The sequence below is a fragment of the Lipotes vexillifer genome, unplaced genomic scaffold, assembly GCF_000442215.2.
Source record: "Lipotes vexillifer unplaced genomic scaffold, Lipotes_vexillifer_v1.1 scaffold865, whole genome shotgun sequence".
Classification (NCBI taxonomy): Eukaryota; Metazoa; Chordata; class Mammalia; order Artiodactyla; family Lipotidae; genus Lipotes; species Lipotes vexillifer.
In genome coordinates this window covers 2,358,787-2,380,902 of record NW_006795130.1, presented here as the reverse complement: position 1 = coordinate 2,380,902, position 22,116 = coordinate 2,358,787, and the positions used below count along the sequence as shown (strand labels likewise).

Genomic DNA, 22,116 nt, shown 5'->3' with positions numbered 1-22,116 from the left:
TGTGGGATCTTCGTTGCGGCGTGTGGGATCTTTAGTTGTGGCATGTGAACTTCTTAGTTGCACCATGCAACCTCTTAGTTGTAGCATGCATGCAGGATTTAGTTCCCTGATCAGGGATCAGACCGGGGCCCCTGTATTGGGAGTGTGGAATCTTACCCACTGGACCACCAGGGAAGTCCCTCTAATATGTTTGAATCAACTTTTATTTTACAATTGCAAGAGCCATTTAAACATGTTACGTTGTTTAAAGTCTCACTATATCCACACTATCTGTGTGATTGATTCTGTCAACTTTATAAAACTTAACAGGAACCATTAGGGTTCTTTGGTTTACATGGTAATATTTGTAGATTTCTAGAGTTTTACTCATTTAATTCTCACAGGGCAATCTTAGTTGCAAGTATTTATGGAATATTTTATTATCATCCTGCTATATAGCAAGTCTTAGCTTGACATTACTATCTGTGACATTGGTAGGGCATTTCATTTATGACTGGGCTGTTCTGGACTTCGCAGTCTCTTCAAGGACCTTTCTGAGCCTGAAATTCTAAGTTATGCTAATCTTCAGGGAAAGAACACATCTGAATAAATAGTGTCTGTTTCAGTTTCTTACAAAAGGCCCAAACTTTGTTTTATTACTGCTAGTTGTACACTACTGTTGTTCTAGTGTATCTCAATAGTTATCTATAATGTATTAATACATTTTATTTATGTGTTCTGATACTTAATTATAAACCTAAATAACAATACCATTTTCCCGTTGCCCATGGTAGGAATGTCATTATTGGATTTTATTCTTTCTTTGCTTCAAGAGTGTCTTCCTTAAATAGCTCAGACAAGATTGAGGGAAGTATTTCTCCTCCTTCTCCTCTCCCCTCCTCCTGTGTCCCCTCTCTCCCTCCTTCTCCCTCCCTTCCCACTTCCTTCTTCCTACTTACTTGTCAGCTGTTGCTGTCAATATTTATATAATAAAGTATTTAAATTAAATTTATTTAAATTTTTTTGTACGAGAAAAGTTTTCATGTAATCTTTGGAGGTTTACAAGTTCATTGGTTGAAAAGTATAAGTGGAAACTGTATCCGGATGAGTATCATAACCACATTCTAAAGTGTTTTATGTAATTGTTTTTAATATAGTTTTTCTAATTTCAAAATAATATCCTTATTATGTACATTTTAAAAACAAAGAAAAAAATAAAAATCATATGCAATGATATATAATATTTTGATATATATGTTTCCAATTCTTTTTGGGAGTATATTGCAATCGTTTTCTTTTTTTAAAAAATATTATTCATTCATTCATTTATTCATTCATTCTGGCCACGCTGGGTCTTAGTTGTGGCATGCGGGATTTTTTATTTTTGGAAATTTGTTTATTTTATTTATTTATTTTTGGCTGCGTTGGGTCTTCGTTGCGGCTCATGGGCTTTCTCTAGTTTCACTGAGTGGAAGCTACTCTTCATCGGTGCGCAGGTTTCTCATTGCAGTGGCTTCTCTTGCTCTGGAGCACGGGCTCTAGGCTGTGGGCTTCAGTAGTTGTGGCACGCAGGCTCAGTAGTTGTGGCGCACAGGCTTAGTTGCTCTGTGGCATGTGGGATCTTCCCGGACCAGGGATTGAGCCCATGTCCCCTGCATTGGCAGGTGGATTCTTAACCACTGTGCCACCAGGGAAGTTCCAGGATTTTTTGTTTTTCCAGTTGTGGCACGTGGACTTCTTACTTGCGGCATGCAAACTCTTAGTTGCAGCATATGTGCGGGCTCTAGTTTCCCGACCAGGAATCAAACCTGGGCCCCCTGCCCTGGGAGCACGGAGTCTTACCCACTGGACCACTAGGGAAGTCCCTCTCCTTTTTTTTAAAAAAATCAATATTGAACCATTTCCCCACGGTTGAACTGTAATTTACTGATGCAGTTGGGTACTTTTTGGATGGTGTAATAGTTTACAGTTTTACTTTTCCATAAATTATGCTCTAGTTGACATTCTTGTATACAACTGTCTGATGTTTCCTTAATGGAAATTTGTAGTTGTGCAGTTGTTTCAAAACAAGTGAAATACTTTAACAACCCCCCCCCCCAATCTACTTTTGAGCTAATTTAATTATTCATTTGGTAGAGGTGGAGGCATTCCAAGAAAGGGGGAGGGGTGAGCTTTTATATCTGTTAAATAACGTGCTGGGCCCTTTTCAAGTATTATCTTTTTTTTTGTTTTTTTAAAATTTGTTTATTTTATTTATCTTTGGCTGTGTTGGGTCTTTGTTGTTGCCCGGGGACTTTCTGTAGTTGTGGCGAGTGGGGGCTACTCTTTGTTGCAGTGCGTGGGCTTCTCATTGGAGTGGCTTCTCTTGTTGCAGAGCACAGGCTCTAGGGGCACAGGCTTCAGTAGTTGTGGCACACGGGCTCAGTAGTTGTGGCACATGGGCTTAGTTGCTCCACGGCATGTGGGATCTTCCCAGACCAGGGATCGAACCCGTGTCCCCTGCATTGGCAGGCAGATTCTTAACCACTGCACCGCCACCAGGGAAGCCCCCTGAAGTATTATCTTTTTTGATCCACATAGCAACCCTGTCACATAGGTAGTTTTATCCTCTTTAGAGAAATTAAATGGCTTGTCTACTTAATGGCAGAATCAGGACAATGACACAGGTCTTAGACTTTCAATCTAATGTAGTTTCATTGACTAGAGGCAGGATAAAGAGAGCCCTTCCCTGTGCTCTCTCCTGCTTCCTCATTTTCTGCTGATTGGTGTGTATTTCTTTTCCCTCTAGTAAATTCAGGTAGAAAAAAGGTTGAGAACTACCACTATACCATTTTGCTGTCTCTGGCTTTTTTAGGGACTGTGTTCATGTTCGAATCAAGAAATGGATATAAAAGCAGAACATCTGTTTAATCATGTTTTTAGGAAACAAAACCCAACTAAAACATAGTCTGTGCTTTGTATTATTCTGGGAAAGACGTAGTAGAAAGTTGAAGTATAGCGCTCTACTTTCTACTTCCTACTAAGTTGAATTTTCCTTTTGACGTTTATTAATTTAAAACTGAATACTCAGAGAATAAGTTAAATGTAATAGATTCAAAAGGCTGTGTATCTTTTTTTTCTGCCAACAGCAGTTAGGTTGGCAGAACAGCATACATTAAATGAAAATAAGAACTACATATAATTATAGCCCCACATTTAAACAAACATTTAACAAACAAACATTAACATTAAATGTTTCAGTGAGAAATAGCTCCATTTCATTAGTAAGAATTATGGACCTGATGGTGTATTTACTTTTACATTTATAATTCTAATTTATATCTTGCCTACTTCCGAAATAAATTTGAGGCAGTCCTTTTAGTATATAACTGTGTCCTCAAACCTAGCAGTCTGGCTGATTCTCAGTAGTATATGTATAGGTCAGGTTCTTAAGAAGAAAGGTGCAGGAGTCAAGGAAGAGATAAGCAAGATAAATTTGATAAAAAGCAGCAAAGATGGAGAAATGTAAAGGTTATTGAGATCTGATGGAAAATTCCCTGGTTTGGGGCAGGGGAAAATCAGATCAGAGAAAGAAATACTATGGGAAGACTGAACATTTTGAAGTTTGGGGTTAGAGAACTAATTTGCCTGGAGGATAGTGCAAAATGGATCTTGGAGATTTATTGTTGAGGACCTGAAGATGTACTCTGTGAATCTGGAGAGTAGAATTTCCCTTTGGGTGATTTGATCACAATTAGGCTATCCTAGTCTGCTTCTTGCCTATACTATGGACCTTTATTACGGGCCACCTTCACTATTCCCTTCAAATTCTTGTCCTCAGTCTTTAAAAGGGAAGGTTGTTCATGGGGAAGGAGCAAAGAAGAGATGAAATAGGAGAGGAAGAGAAAGTTGGGCAACAGATAAAAGCTGTCCGTTTTTTGACTCTCTTATGAAGGAGACTTATTACTCCCTCTTTTCTTTATTATAATAAACATTATACATTGTACTTAACTTTATTGTAATACTTATCACACTGTGAGCAGTTACTTTTATTCTGATTTGTCTACTGAATTGTGAGGTCCTTAAGGGCAAGAAATGTTTGTTCTTTCTCTTTTACTAACCAGCTAGAGAAAGAAGGAAAGTAACATTGAGTTCCTATTTTATATGTACCAAGCACTTTGCTAAGGCATAGATATCATCAAATCCACTGGTTGAAACTTTTTAACTTCCATAAAAATGTTTTTTTTTTTTTTGCGGTACGCGGGCCTCTCACTATTGTGGCCTCTCCCGTTGCGGAGCACAGGCTCCGGACGCACAGGCTCAGCAGCCACGGCTCACGGGCCCAGCCGCTCCGTGGCATGTGGGATCTTCCCGGACCGGGGCACGAACCTGTGTCCCCTGCATTGGCAGGCAGACTCTCAACCACTGCGCCACCAGGGAAGCCCCATAAAAATGTTTTGAAGAACAAGTACTTCCTCACTCATTAAGTTAATATTTATGATTTTTATATTGTAATGTTAAATAAAACTGATAAATCACCTTAGTGGATGCTAAATACCATTGTGGTTTGATATCTACCATTATTCATTTATAAAAAGACACAAACAGGCTCTTTTTAAACATTTAAAAAATTTATATTCCTTTCTCTGTTTAAATTCATATCTCTATTACACTTTTCCCCTCCAGATTTTATCCTTATGTGGTGTATTTTTATGCATGGATTATGTTTTGCATGTAATATACTATGCATACATTATGAAAGCAATATATTTTTATGCATGAAAGCCTTTCGTGCATATTGATCACCCTATTGTATGTCTCTGCAACATATATATATGTGAAGTGAAGTTTAAAAAAAATTTCCTAGTTTTTAAATTGTAATTAGCATATAGGTAGTAAAACAACATAAATGTACTAAAATGTTAAATCATTATTAAACAAGAAAATAAGTTATTGGAAATGCATGTTTGAATGAGATGGGTGAAGCTGATCTTCAGTGTTTTTCAATTAATTCAACCTTTTGTAGATAAATAATACTCAATGCTGCAATAAGACAATGGTCAGCATCAATTTTATTTCCCCCTTTTTTCTTTAAGAGGTGTAAATTCTGAGCAATTTGTTTACATAACTAATTGAATGGTAATGCACATTTTTGTTTCAGTAGTTGTCACTCAGTTATTTGAACTCTTCTGTCATCAAATGATTTATCATCAAAATTATTTTTATTTATCTGTCAGCTGGTAATTTGATTAAGTCCTTCTTCAGTTTTGTTGAAAGCAAAGACTAGAAACCACCTGACTTGCCAGGGTCATTAGAGTCATTAGAGACAGGCAGTTCTGGGATGTATACCAAAAAAGGCTTTATTAAGTCTTCTTAATTTAATTATATTAGGTAGTAATTATATCTATTAGTGTTTTACTTATAGGCATTGTTCAGGAGCTATTGAGAAAAGCTAAATATTGTTAACTTCAGTATACCTATGTCAAAAGGATATTTTTTTGATAAGGTGTTTTTATCAGATGCCTTAAACTTTTTTTTTTTTTTTTTTTTTGCCTTAAACATGTTTTAACCAAAGCCATTTATTCAGTTTAAAGCCATTGCCTGCCTTGGAACCTTGCTGGCAAAACTGTTCTTTCATTGTCAAAACAATCACATTGACTTTCATGATCTAAGAAGTCTGACTTTATTTTTCAGTTCAAATAAATGATTTGATTTGTGTTCCTGTGACAACCATGTTTGATATTTAATCCTTGGTAGATAAATGGAAGGCAAGGAGACTTGTTTTAAAAGTGTGTTGCTTGGGGCTTCCCTGGTGGCGCAATGGTTGAGAGTCCGTCTGCCGATGCAGGGGACGCGGGTTCGTGCCCCAGTCCGGGAAGATCCCACATGCTTCAGAGCAGCTGGGCCCGTGAACCATGGCCGCTGAGCCTGCGCGTCCGGAGCCTGTGCTCCGCAATGGGAGAGGCCACAACAGTGAGAGGCCCAAGTACCACAAAAAAGAAAAAAAAAGTGTGTTGTTTGGAAGAACTGTCTTTCTTGTTCTTTTTAGAAACTCTCTGAGCTTTGCTTCACAGAACTCTCCCTGAAAAGTAATGTATTCTTTGATGATGAACATGGGCTAGAAATGATGAACTTTTTAAATGAAAATTGTAACCAACCTCTGCCCCATTCTATAATATATCTGAAAATAGAACATCTTATCACAATTACTCATTTTTAATTTCTATCTTCATTCTTTACAGTAATTATAGAACAGGAAGCCCTATAGTCAGTTTGTAGTACTTTAAGTAAAAGAAGGCTTTGCAGACAAAATATTATGAATCATTCCTTGTTTAATACTTAAGAGATTTTTATATCTAGGCAATGCAGTACGGTTTCATTCAGGATGGACGAGAGGTATGCCATTCTTTTTATAAAGTGAGTAAAGACTTGTGGAAGGGGAGTCAAGTAAGGAGAATTTGGATGACCTCTCCGTTTAGACCTCTGATCCATTGTCAGGCAGATTAGTTTTAGGAAAGGAATGAATACAAGTGGAAATTGAAGACCTGTCCATTGTTGTTTATCTACTTCAGTGTACTCCTCAGAGAGTCTGTTTACCTTCAATAGTATAAATATATGATATTGGAAGATCCCTGTTCTAATACTTATGGTAGCCTCTATTTTATAGCCAGGGAAACTTAGACTTAAAGAGGTGAAAGAATTGGCTGTGGTCATTAAGCTAGTAAATGGCTTAGTCAAGAACTCCAAAACTTACTTTTCCTCATATGTCTCACTACCTAGTACATAGTCTGGTACACGTAGATGTTTGCTATGTATTTAATAAAAGAATAACTTCATATTGTTTTGTGAACTATTAAATACTTAACATTGTAGTAGTCTCTTGAATTTTGAACTGATGGGTGAAAGTAACAGGTGATTCACTACAGAAGAATATTGAAGATAACTCATATTTTTAAAGCATGATCAAGTTCATCTCCCTTTAGTTCTTGAGGTGTTGTCTGTGGAAGTGACTAATAGACCATCAAAGAACTTAGGCACTTTGGGGGACTTCCCTGATGGTCCAGTGGGTATCCGTGCTCCCAATGCAGGGGGCCTGGGTTCGATCCTTAGTCAGGGAGCTATATCCCACGTGCATGCCGCAACTAAGAAGTCTGCATGCTGCAACTAAAAGGTACTGCATGCTGCAATGAAGGTCCCACGTGCCTCCGGTGCATCCTAAATAAATAAATAAATACTAAAAAAAAAGAACTTAGGCAGTTTTAAATGTTTTATCAATTAAGATAGAGACCTGTTAACAGTGTAGTAGTGTTTATTTGATAGGGGTCAACTGGCTGTATGTTGATATCACAGTCAGATGTCCATGAGGCAAACGTATGTTTATATGACCAGTATATTTTTGTTTCTGTGTTAACAGGTATTCTCTTAAACTGAATGACCAAATCTTGGCTGAAGAGAAACACAAGGAACTGTAAGTGCATTAAACCCTAGGCCGTACATAATTTACTCTGTCTATGGAGTAGATACATGTAAACAATCTGATTTTTAAAATTCTGTGGTATAAAATATAAAGATGTAATCAATATTATGACCTTAATCCTAGTAGGATTAGGATAATTTATACTACATAAGGTTAACACAGGAAATAATTGTTCCTATGCACACATTAGAATATGGAGTATTGTATCCCATCCTCTAGACTAAGGGCATATTCGGAAATAGGTCGTTTCATCTTCTTTCCCCAGATAAAATGTTAAATTGTCATTGTTAATTTTGGCTCTTGCTCAGTTGACTTCCACCCTGTGCTTAAGGTGGAGAAATATGATTTTGTTTGTTGTCTTATGAAAAAGTAAATGCCTAACTCTGTTTAGCACAAGGTAAAACACTTTAAATATAAATAAAATTTTGTTCCTTTAAAAAATGTTTGTAGGATCCTATCTTTCGGGTAGGATAGCTGTATACATGATTCTGGGATATCTCTGTTGCTATTTTTCTGTCCTGTGGTAGTATCTAAAAAGATCACTACCTCACAGGAACTGTGAGGTTTTTAGTTAAAAATTACAGACTTGGGAGTTTTAAAAAGTCATCTCAGGGACTTCCCTGGCGGTCCATTGGTTAAGACTTCGCCTTCTAACGCAGGGGGTGTGGGTTCGATCCTTGGTCAGGGAGCTAAGATCGCACATGCCTCAGGGCTAAAAAACAAAAACATAAAAAACAAAAGCAGTATTGTAACAAATTCATTAAGGACTTAAAAAAAAATGGTCCACGTCAAAAAAAAAATCTTAAAAACAAAATTTCATCTCTTTTCAATATCATAGGTTTGTCCAAAGAGGGAAGCTAAAATAAAGTATATGCTTCTGTTTTCTAGTAGGGTACTTTTTTTTCTCCATTGTGCAGTAAGAAAGTTCTGATAATTGTAATTATTATTGAAACACCTAATGTCAAATAATAATGTAGAATTAAGTTTGAGGAATTTGAGGCTAACTACACCTACAGGTTGGACCTCACTTATTATTATTTTTTAATTGAAGTATAGTTGATTTACAGTGTTGTATGGACTGCGCTTATTATTGATGATAGTCAAGGTTCTATCTATCCTTTTTATAAATACATTGGTGAATTTTACAGACTTCCTTGGGAGTTTCCTTAATGTTTGACACTCTCTTATGTTAAAGATATTTTAATATCTAACTCAAGTCCCTTGTGGTTTAGTTTAAATGTAATCTTCATTTGTACTCAAGTTATGGAGAATAACTTTTTCTGTAGATTGAGTGCTTCAAGACTATTATTTTCTTCTCAAGGTTAAGTAATGATTTTTCTGTTTACTTTTTAAGGTTCTATTAACAAACACTGTCCTGAATCTTTTCCAAATTATTTTCTTTTTTCTGTCTTATAGAAGAGATTATAGTAAGTGTTAGTCGTAAAATGGTAGGCTCAATGTGTAAGAAAAGGATTTAAGAGTTCTTAGAGTTGATATATCCCATTGTTATGCTAGCCTTTCATCAGTATTTTTATATGTGTTATGTCTTCATTTGATTATAATCTCCATCGTGGGTTCTCAAATTGTTAAGAAATTTTATATAATTTCTTTCTTTACTGCCTAGTCAATGAGGGTAGGTGATTGTAACTGTACCATTGGTTGGTTGCTTACTTATAGGTTTGGTAACAGAACTTTTTTGTTTTGGGAATTAGGTAGTCAACCTAGAGGTTCCTTTGGCCCTCGGAGACTATGACCAATATTAAAAATACCAGAAAACTGCAATACTGTGAATATTTTCATATTATTTAATATGTAACCCATATGAATGTGTTAATTCATTTACAGTTTCTTTAGCTGTCTGTGATATAGTTCACCCTCATGGATAGACTGATTTTTTTTCTTAGATTTTATTATAAAAACTTTTAAATGTATAGTATATAATTACCCATATACTCGCCACCTAGATTTTATCATTAACATTTTACTCTCTTTTTCACCTTATCCTTTCTTTTGTCTATCCATTACTTCATCTGCTTTTTGAATGCATTTCAAAAGTAAATTGCGGACATCAATATGTTTCCCCATAAATATTTCAACATGCATACCATCACCTAGAATTCAATAGTTTAGAATTTTTTGTCTTTACCTGTAAATATTTTCATACAGTGAAATGCACAAATCTTAAGTGTACATTTGCTGAGTTTTGAAAAGTGCATAAATGTTCGTAACCCAGTTCTCTATCAAGAAATTCCCTTATGCCTCTTTGTAGTCACTCTCTGCTCCTACCCTCCAAGAGGTAACCCTTATTATGATTTTTTTTCTGCTATAGATTAAGTTTTTCCTGTTCTGGAATTTCTTATTAATGGAATCATATGTACGTTATGTTTTATATAATACTTCTTTCACTCAGTATATTTTTTAGATTCTTTCATGTATTAGTTAATTTTTTTTATTGCTGATTAACATTCCATGGTTTATCTGTTCTCTTATTGGCGGACGTCTAGGCTGTTTCCTTTCATTTGGATACTATGAATAAAGTTGCTGTTAATATTTTTGTATAAGTCTTTGTGAACATGTTTTTATTTCTTGTGGATAATTACTCAGGAATAGATTTTTTGCTGAGTCACTAGGGTAATAGTATATTTGGTTCTATAAGGAACTACTAGATTTTCTTTTAAAAAGTGGTACCGTTTTACATTCCTACCAGCAATATATGAGAGTTCTAGTTGCTCTACATCCTCATCAACATTTGGTATTTGTTGGTCTTGCTAATTTTAGCTATTCTGGTGGATATGTAGTGATATCTCAGAGTGGTTTAATTTGCATTTCCATGATGACTAATGATATTGAGTACTTTTTCATTAGCTTATTGGCCATGTATATTTTCTTTGGTGAAGAGTCTGTTCACATCTTTTGCTGATGAAAAAAATTAGATTGTTTTGTCCTTTTATTGATGACTTGTTGGAATTCTTTATATATTCTGGATACCAGTCAATGTCAGATGTATGTTTTACAATTTTTTTTCTCCAGTCCCAGGCTTACCATTTTTGCTTAATAGTGCCTTTTGATAAGCAGGTTTTAAATTTTTATAAAGTCTAATTTATCAGTTTTTACCTTTATGATTATTACTTTGTTCATCTAAAAAACCTTTGCCCTCAATTTATGAAGATACTCTTATTTATATTTTTCTTTAAAAACTGTATGATTTGAGCTGTTTTGTTTAGGTCTATGATCTATTATGCATTAATATTTGTATATGATGTGAGGTAGATATCAATGTTCATTCTCCTTTATCTTTATGGATATCTAGTTATTTCAGCACTATTTGCTGAATAGACTTTATTTGTCCACTGAATTGTTTTGATGCCTTTGTTGAAAATAAAATAACTGTAGAAATATGGGTTTATCCTGTTCCGTTGATTTACTTGTCACTCTTTATGCTAGTCACACAGTATAGTAAGTATTGAAGTCAGTTGCTGTAAGTCCTCCCACTTTGTTCTTCATTTACAAGATTACTTTGGATGTACTAGATCCTTTACATTGCCATATATTTTAGAATCAGCGTTATCAGTTTCCTCAGAAAAACCTTTTGGGATTATCATGGGGATGTTGAATCTATTTGAGAGAGAATTGACATCTTAACAGTATTTAGTCTGTCTTTAATTTCTCTCAGCAGTGCTGAGAAGTGAGGAAGTTTTGCTTGTCTTTAGGCCAAATGAATTTTAATACCAGCCTTGCTTTATGACTATGAATTTCGAAACAAAAGATTGAAGGTTTCAAATTACATTTTCACCTAGAATGTGTTAAATTTGGATAGATGATTTTCTTCTTCTCACAGTGCCTGATGTGTCCTCTGGATATTCCGTAGCAGACCTTTGGTAGGACAATCCTGTCTCGTTAACAGTATCAGGTATAAAACATACTAGCTGAGTGTAAATAATATGTACTTTTCCAGAATTTTCTTTCTTTTATGTTAGGCCACTTGGGATATCTTCTGGATTTGATTGTTATATACTTTTTCTTGTCATTCTCCTTGCAGATTTTTATTCCTCTTTGGATATATTACATAGTAATTATTTTATAAGTTAGCATTTATCACTAAAAGTATATAGGAGTTATTATTTTTCTACCATAACTACATATTTAGCTGTGTAGGAAAATTAGTGATGTCCCTAATCTTTGCCAGCTATGGTTAAAATGAATATCATTAGGCCATACCACAGACTGGAAAAGAGAGATAGGTATTTAGCTCAAATCTGTCATAATTCTTAGAGAAACTCTTCAAGGCGTGTAGTGTGATGATAGATTAATAGCTCAAATTTTTAATCTAATGGAAGTGCTCTGGAAAAAAAATTGTATGGCATTATGACAGGAAAAATACATTTTATTGATTGAAGCAGATTTTCAGGTTAGACCTTTTCTTTTGTCACTATGTAGCATTAAAAAATCACATCTTTTCTAGGTTACTCTTTGCTTTACTTACTTTATTTCAATTAAAAAAAGATGTTGGAAAGGAGTCTAAATCTTATTAGGCGCCAAATGACCTGTGTTTTAATACTTAATATATACACATTATATAGAAAATATAAAATGTTCAATTCTCTTAAAAAGCAAGTGCCATACTATTGGATTAATCTTAAATGAGCTATTCTCTTTTTCTAGTGCAATTAACTAAATTAACTCTGTGGAATATTATGCAGTTATTTATTTTATTTTATTTAACATCTTTATTGGAGTATAATTGCTTTACAATGGTGTGTTAGTTTCTGCTTTATAACAAAGTGAAACAGCTGTACATATACATATATCCCCATATCTCTTCCCTCTTGCATCTCCCTCCCTCCTACCCTCCCTATCCCACCTTTCTAGGTGGTCACAAAGCACCGAGCTGATCTCCCTGTGCTATGTGGTTGCTTCCCACTAGCTATCGATTTTACATTTGGTATATGTCCATGCCACTCTCAGTGTGTCCCAGCTTACCGTCCCCCCTCCCCATGTCCTCAAGTCCATTTTCTAGTAGATCTGCGTCTTTATTCCTGTAGTGCCCCTAGATTCTTCTTAACCTTTCAGATTCCACATATATGTGTTAGCATACGGTATTTGTTTTTCTCTTTCTTTGCAGTTATTAAAATGTTTTTAGGAAAATATTTAATATCGTGATGATTTAAGTAGGTGAAAAAGATTGCTTGTAGATATCATAAAAGAGAATTGTAGTAGAATAGTAGATCTGTGGGTGATTGATAATGGGTGAATTTTAATTTTTTTCTTTGTACTTTTATGTGTGTTTTATTTTATTTATTTATTTATGGCTGCGTTGGGTCTTCGTTGCTGCACACGGGCTTTTCTCTAGTTGCGGCAAGTGGGGGCTACTCTTCGTTGTGGTGTGTAGGCTTCTCACTGCGGTGGCTTCTCTTGTTGTGGAGCATGGGCTCTAGGTGCACGGGCTTCAGTAGTTGTGGCATGCGGGCTCAGTAGTTGTGGCACATGGGTTTAGTTGCTTGGCAGCATGTGGGATCTTCCCCGACCAGGGCACGAACCCGTGTCCCCTGCATTGGCAGGCGGATTCTTAACCACTGCGCCACCAGGGAAGCCCTATGCTGTTCTAGATATGAAGTATATTTTCCCTTTTGTTACTGAATGAATTCTCCTTATTGACTATTTTTTTATGTCAAAATTGAATTATTTTGTTAGAATTACCCCTTGAATTTAAAAGTTTTATCTTGGAATAAGTATATTTAAGTTTTTATTGGTTTAGGATTATGATGAAATGGGAGAAAATAAATGAATTATGTAAGAGGTATGAAGCAGGAGTATTGGAAAGGACACTCTTAGACCTTAATCTTTGGTTCACTGTAAAAATATTATAATTTCTTAGAGAACAATGCCAGTTTCTAAACCAGCAGGGGAGATTTTAAAGTATTTAAGTGGCATGTTTCAGAACATGTTCAGAGCCCTTAGAGACAATCAGTAACATCTGATATGCTCTTAAATTCATTATTATTGATGGTGTGGCTTAGTAATTCTTTGAAAATATCAAGATTGTCTTGTAAGAGTAGTGTAAGAACTGATTGCCTATAATAAAGCTGATAGATTTTGTTCATGGCAAATGCCAAAGAGAAAAAAAACGCCTGGGAAGTGAAAAGTCAAAATTGAAATAAAGAACACCTAGGACCAGCAACAAGGTTAAGTGGTTAATATGATTTCAATATTCATAAAAGCTGCAGTATTTTAAATGCCATGAACATTTTTATGATCCCTTTCTCAGGGCCCACTTTCTTTTACATATTTTAAATTATAGAATTTAAGATTCTAGAAATGAACCCTAGAACTAATTATTCATATTTTATGATGAATGGGTGAGATCCACATGATAAAGTGACTTGCTATAGGTTACACTGCTCTTTAATGACAGCGCTGGACCAGAATTCAAGTCTTGTGATTCCCATTTAAATGCTTTTTGTATCACACCAAGCAGCTCCCTAAAAATACAATAATTTTTTTAAATAAAAAGGATCGGTGTTCAGTGCAAGTCCCAGTACTAACTGATTATAATGAACCCAATGGCTATATCAAGGCTCTCAATGGCTGATTAATTTTTCAGTATTATATTATGGTTTAGAAACCACCTCAGACTCATTCAGTGAGTTGAGAGTCAGGTGTACTATGTATACCTGAATTCCAAATGCAAGGCACTTCTCAGTCTTCCAAGGAGATGGTATAATACAAAGCTTTTTGGCCAAGTTGACTCTAAAAGCTTTGAGAAGTTTCACAACCACATATTATGTGAAATAATGTTAAAATTCTTTTTTCTTTTTTACTTCTCATTTGTTTGAACATTCAGAATTTTCATAATCTTTACCAGTAGAAGAATCCTTTTCTCTAGAACACAGCAATTTTCTTTTTTCGAAGTTGTTTGATTCCACGTATGATCCTTTCATTGGACATTTTATCCTAAGCTACAGATGCCTCTTACATGGGAAACATTTTTGTTCTTGTTGTTTATGAAATATTTTTGTAATTGAGTTTTTAATATATAGTCATGATCTTTGTACGGTAGCTGTTTACCATATTGCTTTTTAAATTGATCTTTAAAAAGCTCTACAATAACATTCACCATTTGTGCTTATGAAGCTGTGCCTCCAGGAATAAGTACTAAATGTGTGTTCAAATTCTTTGCTCTTTGTTTTTTTTACTAGTATCATCAGGTGACTTCTGTAAGAATCCCAAACTAGCATTGACTGAATTCATTCCAGGCAACTACTAATGGTTCTAAACTAATCTGTGAGCAGAGTTCACCCCTTTGGTGAACTTTTGACTGTGCTCTCACTTTAGAATTCTAGGATTTCATAGTTTCTTGTTATCTGTTGTTATAACTGGATTATGAAACTTTTGAAAGGTTTGCTTAAATATTGTTTAAAAGAAAATTATTAACTCTGACATAAAGAAGTACTCATTACAAGAAATAATTTTAGTATTAAACTTTGTCATATATTCATGCATATATGATAGATGAATGAAAAATGTATGTTATTAGTGGTAAAACCTTAAAAGCCTCAAAGGATTAATCCTAAATTGCCACCTTCTGTTTTTGAAGAAATGTATGGTGCTCTGGATTCAGCACTAGAAGAAACTGAGTTTATGTATGTTTTGCCACAGATTGTATCCTTGGTATATCATGTAAGATTCAATTCTGCTATGAGTAATGAGAAATAAGAAACCTATTATAGGGATTAAACCTTACTTATTGCAAGAAAAACTAGGGAAGTTGAGGTCCAGAAAGGATTAGAGAAAAGTCACTAACCAGTCCTGGTGTGTGGATTAATGAATTGGAGCTTTCAAGAAGCAGCTAGGCATGTATAGCTGCTGGAGTAAACTGTGAGGAGAGTTGGTGGATTTTTGGCTCTTTGAAGCTACCACTTCTGTGAGTTTTCAGTGGAGCATTTGGTGATGGGCTTAGGCCTGGTTGGAAAGGTGAGCTGGAGGTGGAATGGGGATACATAAGGATAAATTGGAATTCCTCCCGCCAGTAACTACCCTTGGTGTGAAACGGCCGCTGCTTCACTTGCACCTCCCAAATTGTACACAAAATTCTCTTGTGGCTAATCCCAACCTAAAACCACATAGGGAAGGAAATTCTGGGGATTGTAGTTTTTAGTTGACACAGTATAAAACTACCATACTTGGGTTAATCACTTAATCTCTTGAATATAACATCGTCATTTGTAAAATAGTGATAATTTCATTTTATCTTGTTAGGTTTAATGAGGATTAGATGAAATTATATATGTGAAAAAGTTTTGATCTACAAGGAGTCATAAAGGTTAGTTGTGATGTAGGTTGTTTTGAGTATGATGATGTTTATAAAAACATTGTTGAACTGGCTTCGGCTCTTAGAGAAGCTTAGCTGTCTGTCACACACATATCACTGTGGGTTTAGATTAGTGCTTTGCTCTTTCATTATTATCCATTAAGCAAATAGTTTCTTTAATTAGCTACTTCTCTTTTAGTCTATTCCGTAATCCCTCTGAATATAGTTTTTGAGTTTCAGGCATAAAATTGTTCAGAAAAAAATGGTAGTGGTCTTTTTTGCTTTCTACCTCTTTGATTTTTTTTTTAGTGGGGAAGGGTAAGGTGGTTCCTGAAACTTTATCCAGACCTTTTCAGTCCAAGTGTAGTTCATTGATCTTTTGCTACAAATAATTTACTTGACAGTATTTTACTATGTGGTATCAATAGGGTGAATTTATTAGGGTCAACATGCATTGAAGAGAGTAGAAATTGATGTGTTGAATTCTTTTTTCTTCTTGGTCTACAACAGACAAGAATATTTTGAGAGTGCAGCTATGACAGGTATCTACCTGAAAAACAATGTAAGGGTTATGCCGACATGGTCTATATTCCCTTAAGGATTGAGTCAGACTATTTGGGAATGATAAGAATTTAGGAGTTTTGGGGAACTTTAGTATCTGTTAGCAGCTAATCTAGTTCTTGAAAACTACTAACTATATATAATTAGTATTTTCTCTACTAACTATAATTAATGTTTTCTTTTTGGAAAGTATTGAAAAATTGAATAACACTTAAGAGCAAGGAAAGAGGACATTAATTACTTTTATGCTCTAATTTAATCCTCACAACAACCCTATGAGGTAGGTATTATAATCATTCCCATTTTACAGGAAACTAAGGCTTGGAGGCTCCAATTTGATTTCAGATCTTTTTAATTGCTTTTTACTTTGCTTAAGTTCAGTGACTTAGGAAAAAGAATATTCTAAAAACTTCTTTAGAAGAATGATATTATTTAAAACATTTACTTCACAAACTGTATTTATGGTGGATGTTATATTTCATTAGTTTTAATATGATTTACTAGAAAAATACCATAGTTTGTAGGTAATACTGTGGTTTTTGGGGTTGGCTGATGGCTAAGGTGTAAAACCTTAGAGGGTAATCTGAGCTTATGTTGATGACTAGAAATCCGATACTTCCAACCAAATAGGTCTTCTTGAAGTTCTGTGTATTATAAATTTATTCCTTGTGATGCTAGCTCCCTCTGTAGAACTTGGTTAAGATTGCAACTTGGCTTTTTCAGTCACTTTGCAAAGTGATTGAAGCATTATCTAGAATAGATTTTAAATTTTTCTTATAAAATTTTACTTTATGTTCTAATCACTTCCAAGTGTTTTTTCTTGTGAAGATGTTACCTTTATAAAAATGTCTTACTTTATATATACTAAATTTTAGTAGCATATACAAAGGGAAACCATCTTCCCCGAATATTCCTACTACTTTAATGTTTTTTTGTTTGTGAAGGCCAGAGACACTTGTGATTTCTACGTCTGTAGGGTCTGTGTTGGGTAAGACCAGAGGAGGTAGAAAGAAACCAATGGAAGATTTGAAAAAAAACTTTTTTGGAAGTGTAACTGGTTTCCATATATCATATTTGAAATGATCTTTTTTAAAGAGTTTTTTCATTGTTAAATTGGATGAGAAAATGGTCATTAAGGGAATTTGGGGGGGGAAAGGGTCTTGCAGAAAGGAGACAAACAAAATTTCTGCATGCTAGAAAGATTCATTTATTTTCACATTGAATTCAACAAAGAAATTCAAAGAAATGCAGAAAATATGCTTCACATACACAGTTTCCATAAACTTGTGTTCTTGTAGGAAAATCCTTTATTATCAAATCCTACCACCAGTTTTCCTCTGTGTGAGTGTGCATACTTCTTTCACCACTACTTTTTCTCCTTTCTCTTCCAAATTATTTTCTATTTAAAATATTAAAATTGTATAATTATGTCTTCAGAGGTGTTTTCCCCACTAGAATGAAGGCAGAGGGAATGTGACTAGCTTCCAAGATGGAATTTGGAAAAATGGGCGAACTGATGTCAACTTTAAAGCTAGGGACTAAAACGTAATATGAGGATAGGAAAGAACTAAAATATATATGCTCTTTCAATTAAAAAATATATACTGTCTTCTAAATAGGATTGAGGGACATTATTAGGATGATGCATGAATTGGCTTTTAAACAATTTTGTAAGATAATTACCTTTGAACCTTTTGTTAATTCTAAACATATTTATTCTGTTAAAGTATAATATAGTTTACACAAACACAGGCGTGCATTATGGTGGCACAAATAACATCAAGGATGATTCTTATTTTTTTTTATATTTGTTTAGCTTGATGGAATTTGATAACAGAATTGTTTGAAAGAATAGAATTGAGCTATTTTATTAATATAACAATATCCTTCATTATCTATAAAAACATTGAGATATAACTGACATGTAATGTTGTATTAGTTTCAGATATACAACATAATGATTTGATATATGTCTATATTGTGGGTTTTCTTGTTTTTTTTTTGCGGTAAGCGGGCCTCTCACTGTTGTGGCCTCTCCCGTTGCGGAGCACAGGCTCCGGACGCGCAGGCTCAGCGGCCATGGCTCACGGGCCCAGCTGCTCCGCAGCATGTGGGATCTTCCCGGACCAGGATACGAACCCGCGTCCCCTGCATCGGCAGGCGGACCCTGAACCACTGCACCACCAGGGAAGCCCTCTTGTTCTTTTTTAAGTGCAAGAAGAGCTTTCCCAGAATTACCCCAGCAGACTTCTCCTTAATTTATCATTGACTTCCATTGCATTATATGTTCATTCCTAAACCTCTGACTGGCAAAGAAGATAGAATTACCATGATTCTAATCAAGAGTCACTCCATGGGTCAAATCACAGGCTCCCTAATAATTGAACAAAATTTGGGGTTCTTCTGGAAAAGGGAAGTAGCTGTTGGTTTGAGAATTAACAATGCATTGCTTACAATGTTTAAATAAAATGGCTATGTCACATTTCCCTGGGTACACAGCAACCAGGGTCAAACTTACAAACTGCTGCAGTGAGAGATTTCGTAAAACTGTTTTCTGCTGCAGTCTTTATTCCTTGTTACTGTGCACATTGAAGAAAATTAAAATTTTTAAGAATTGAAAATTTAAACCCATTCCCTAATAGTAGCAAAGATATAAAAGTGTATGAAATTTGGGTGAATTTTTTTTTTTTTTTTTTTTTTTTGCGGTACGCAGGCCTCTCACTGTTGTGGCCTCTCCCGTTGCGGAGCACAGGCTCCGGACGCGCAGGCTCAGCGGCCATGGCTCATGGGCCCAGCCGCTCCGCGGCATGTGGGATCTTCCCGGACCGGGGCACGAACCCGCGTCCCCTGCATCGGCAGGCGGACTCTCAACCACTGCGCCACCAGGGAAGCCCCTGGGTGAATGTTTTTTAAAGCATGGGACATTTTTGTTATACTCAGACTTGAAAGGGGATATGCACAATTATGTGACCTCATGGGAACTTTTGTCTGACATAGTTTTCAGCCTTTTCTTTGATTTCATCCTCAGCAATCCAGAAGGACACCTTTAAAAATAAAGAAACAAAATTATTTACTGTTCTCTAAACCAGGGGAGGTAGAAAAATACATTCAGAAGAATGGTATACAGTGTAGACTGCTGCTTTGGTTAGTGCTCTATATTTGATATATATTTATATTGAGATGTGTATTTTTAGAGGATCATAATGGGGAATATTTCTACTGCTTCTACTGCTCTATATTTGATATATATTTATATTGAGATGTGTATTTTTAGAGGATCATAATGGGGAATATTTCTGCTGCTTCCTGAAAACATCATTATAATATGTTTTTTTGTGCGTTTTTTTCAAAGTTTTAGTAGTTTGGGGAATTTTATTCCAGACTATTATAAATTATTATTCAATATCTTGTTTCGGAATTATTTTACTGAGTCACCTGACAAAGGTAGGATTATATGTTTTCCATAAAATGAAGAATATTATCTCCTGTTGCAAAGAGGTATAGATTTGCCATGGATGAAAGCAATGACTCTGGCTTCAGTCTACCTTGAAGAAAGAATAAAAGTAGAATTGAATAATCTGTGGAAAAAGGAAGATGGACTGTCATATTCTAGTACTTACTATATTAAGAATGTTTAATATTAGGTGATTTTATATTTAAAGTTTTCTAATTTAGGGTACCTTTGAATCAGTTTGTAATAACCAAACCACAAAAATTCAATTTGCTTTAAATATGAAGAACTGTTCAAATATAAAGTTCTCCCTTAATTTTCATATTGTTTCTATATATTTATGCTTTCCATTTCTCTACAAAATTTTTTTGTTAATATATTAGACTTGGAAAATAATAGTAATAATGCTGCAATTCCTTAAAGATTATAGTAGTATCTAATTTTACAATGTTTACCAGAAGTGGATAATTTTCAGCCTCTCTTCAAGACTGATTATTTTTAGCTGTTATTCTTACTTTCTGCATCTTTCCTATTTGTTTCCTTTGTTGGTTCTAATTATGGCCTCAGGACTTAGCATAGTATAAATTTATTATGTTTTCTATAGAATACCTCATCAGATATTTGAAAATGATTACACATTTTTTAGGAGTAGAAACTGTCATTTGTATCCGTAGGCCTTAGTAGGCATTTATGATTGTTGATTGACTTGATTGATGACTTAATGTGTAATAATATTTCACAGTCTTCCATTGGTTTGTATAATTGAGGGAATTTTCTATTGTTCTTATCTTAGATTTGTGATCTGTAAAGTATATTATAAAATTATTTATGTATTTCATAATAGTTTTATCTGGACCTGCATAAAACAAGTGCTTATTTTAAAAACTGTAATAATCTAACGTTGTAAATCCATTGTTAGTTATTTGGAAAAATGAATACTGTATGATATGAAGCACTTCTTTTTATTGCTAATTTCAGGTTTCACTATCTGGGAAACCTCTGTGTGAAAGTATAGGTCTGTTACTATCTTCTCTGTTCTGTCTGGGATGATTTATTGATAATTTAAAATAAAATTTTTTAGTAAGACTGTAGGATTCTGGGGATCATCTCATTGACTTTGTACCTGGTATTGTTGACAGAATTATCACTGTTATTAATCCTTATCCTTTAAACATTTACACTTGTAAGGCAGAGTAAATAAAGCCATTGTACAGGTTGGAATGGTGGATAAAAAATGTTGCCTGCCATTCTGGTAAACAAGCCATCAGTCACAGCAGCTGCCCCGATGATGTGCCCTGATGGGAATTCAGGATGGAGAAAAACAGGATATTGGCCCTAAATCGTTAAGATGCATATCACAGGAATAATTTCAATGAGCCCAGACTCTTGCATCTTTCCATACCTAGAAAAGCAGTAAAATCATTAATTTGAACGTCTGTATTTTGTGATTAGCAGTAATCTTTTGACTACTTTTTTTTGTCCCCCTAGCCAAAACTCCTGTATATCCAGGCTACTCCTTTACCTCTTTGGAACATTTCCTCAGAGCTATCTGAGAGACTGTCTCTCGGGCTGTAGTCCTCAGTAATATACCCGAATAAAACATAATTCTCAACTTTTAGGTTGTGTTTTTTTTTTTCCAGTCAACAGAAGGATTCTAGGAATGACTTAGCACACTGTTTAGTATAAACTGTAGAAATCTTATTTAAAACTTTTTTTTTTTTTTTTTTTTTTTTTGCCTTAGGTTGTTATGGTTCTAAGATCCTCTGCTTATGGCCATTTTACGTGCAGAATTTTTGGTGGTAAAAATCGTGTTTTATCAGCTTAAAGTGAATCCATTTCCCATATACAAAGTATTCATAGGGTGTTACTTAATGCTTAATTTATGCCTGAATATTTTTGTTACTGAACTCAGGTTCAGCTGCTTGCCACTCAAAAGCCAATAATTCGAGAGGTAGGTGTCAGTAGAAAGGGAAATTGCTTTAATCAGAGGAAAAGATGGACTCGTGTCCTGAGACCAGCTCCAAAGATTCTGCTCAGCCATGACAGCTTTTAAGGGGAAAAGTGGGGGAAGAATCTCTGAATCATCAAGGCAGGAGGTTGAGTTCTGCATCATTCTCCATTGTGGGCAGGCTGGCTGACTCTTCGGATGTTATCTTACCCGAGTGATCTGCCTACAGGATTGCTAATGTGGTCTGTTGGAGGTTAGAGAGCTAGTCATTCTTTAACTACTAAATACTTCATTCTTACTTCTTTTAATCTTGGAAAAGAATCAACAGGTTAGGCAAGGCATGGTGTGCATTCAGGAGAGCATAAGTCAGGAGTTAGTTTAAATTGCCTAGTGATCTCATTCCTTTTTTTTTT

The 22,116-nt window shown here is 35.0% G+C and overlaps 1 protein-coding gene across 4 annotated transcripts in view; it reads left to right on the top strand.

The window, feature by feature from the left end:
* ADK (adenosine kinase) overlaps positions 1–22,116 on the top strand; it is a 509,882-nt gene that overhangs the window by 57,966 nt on the left and 429,800 nt on the right. For 3 of the 4 annotated variants that reach the window (XM_007467500.1, XM_007467497.1, XM_007467498.1), the window contains exon 3: positions 7,373–7,426. The exons of the other annotated variant lie outside the window; for it this stretch is intronic. In XM_007467500.1, coding sequence (XP_007467562.1) covers positions 7,373–7,426 — 54 coding nt within the window. The remainder of the gene's footprint in view (positions 1–7,372; positions 7,427–22,116) is intronic. 4 annotated transcript variants of the gene reach the window in all.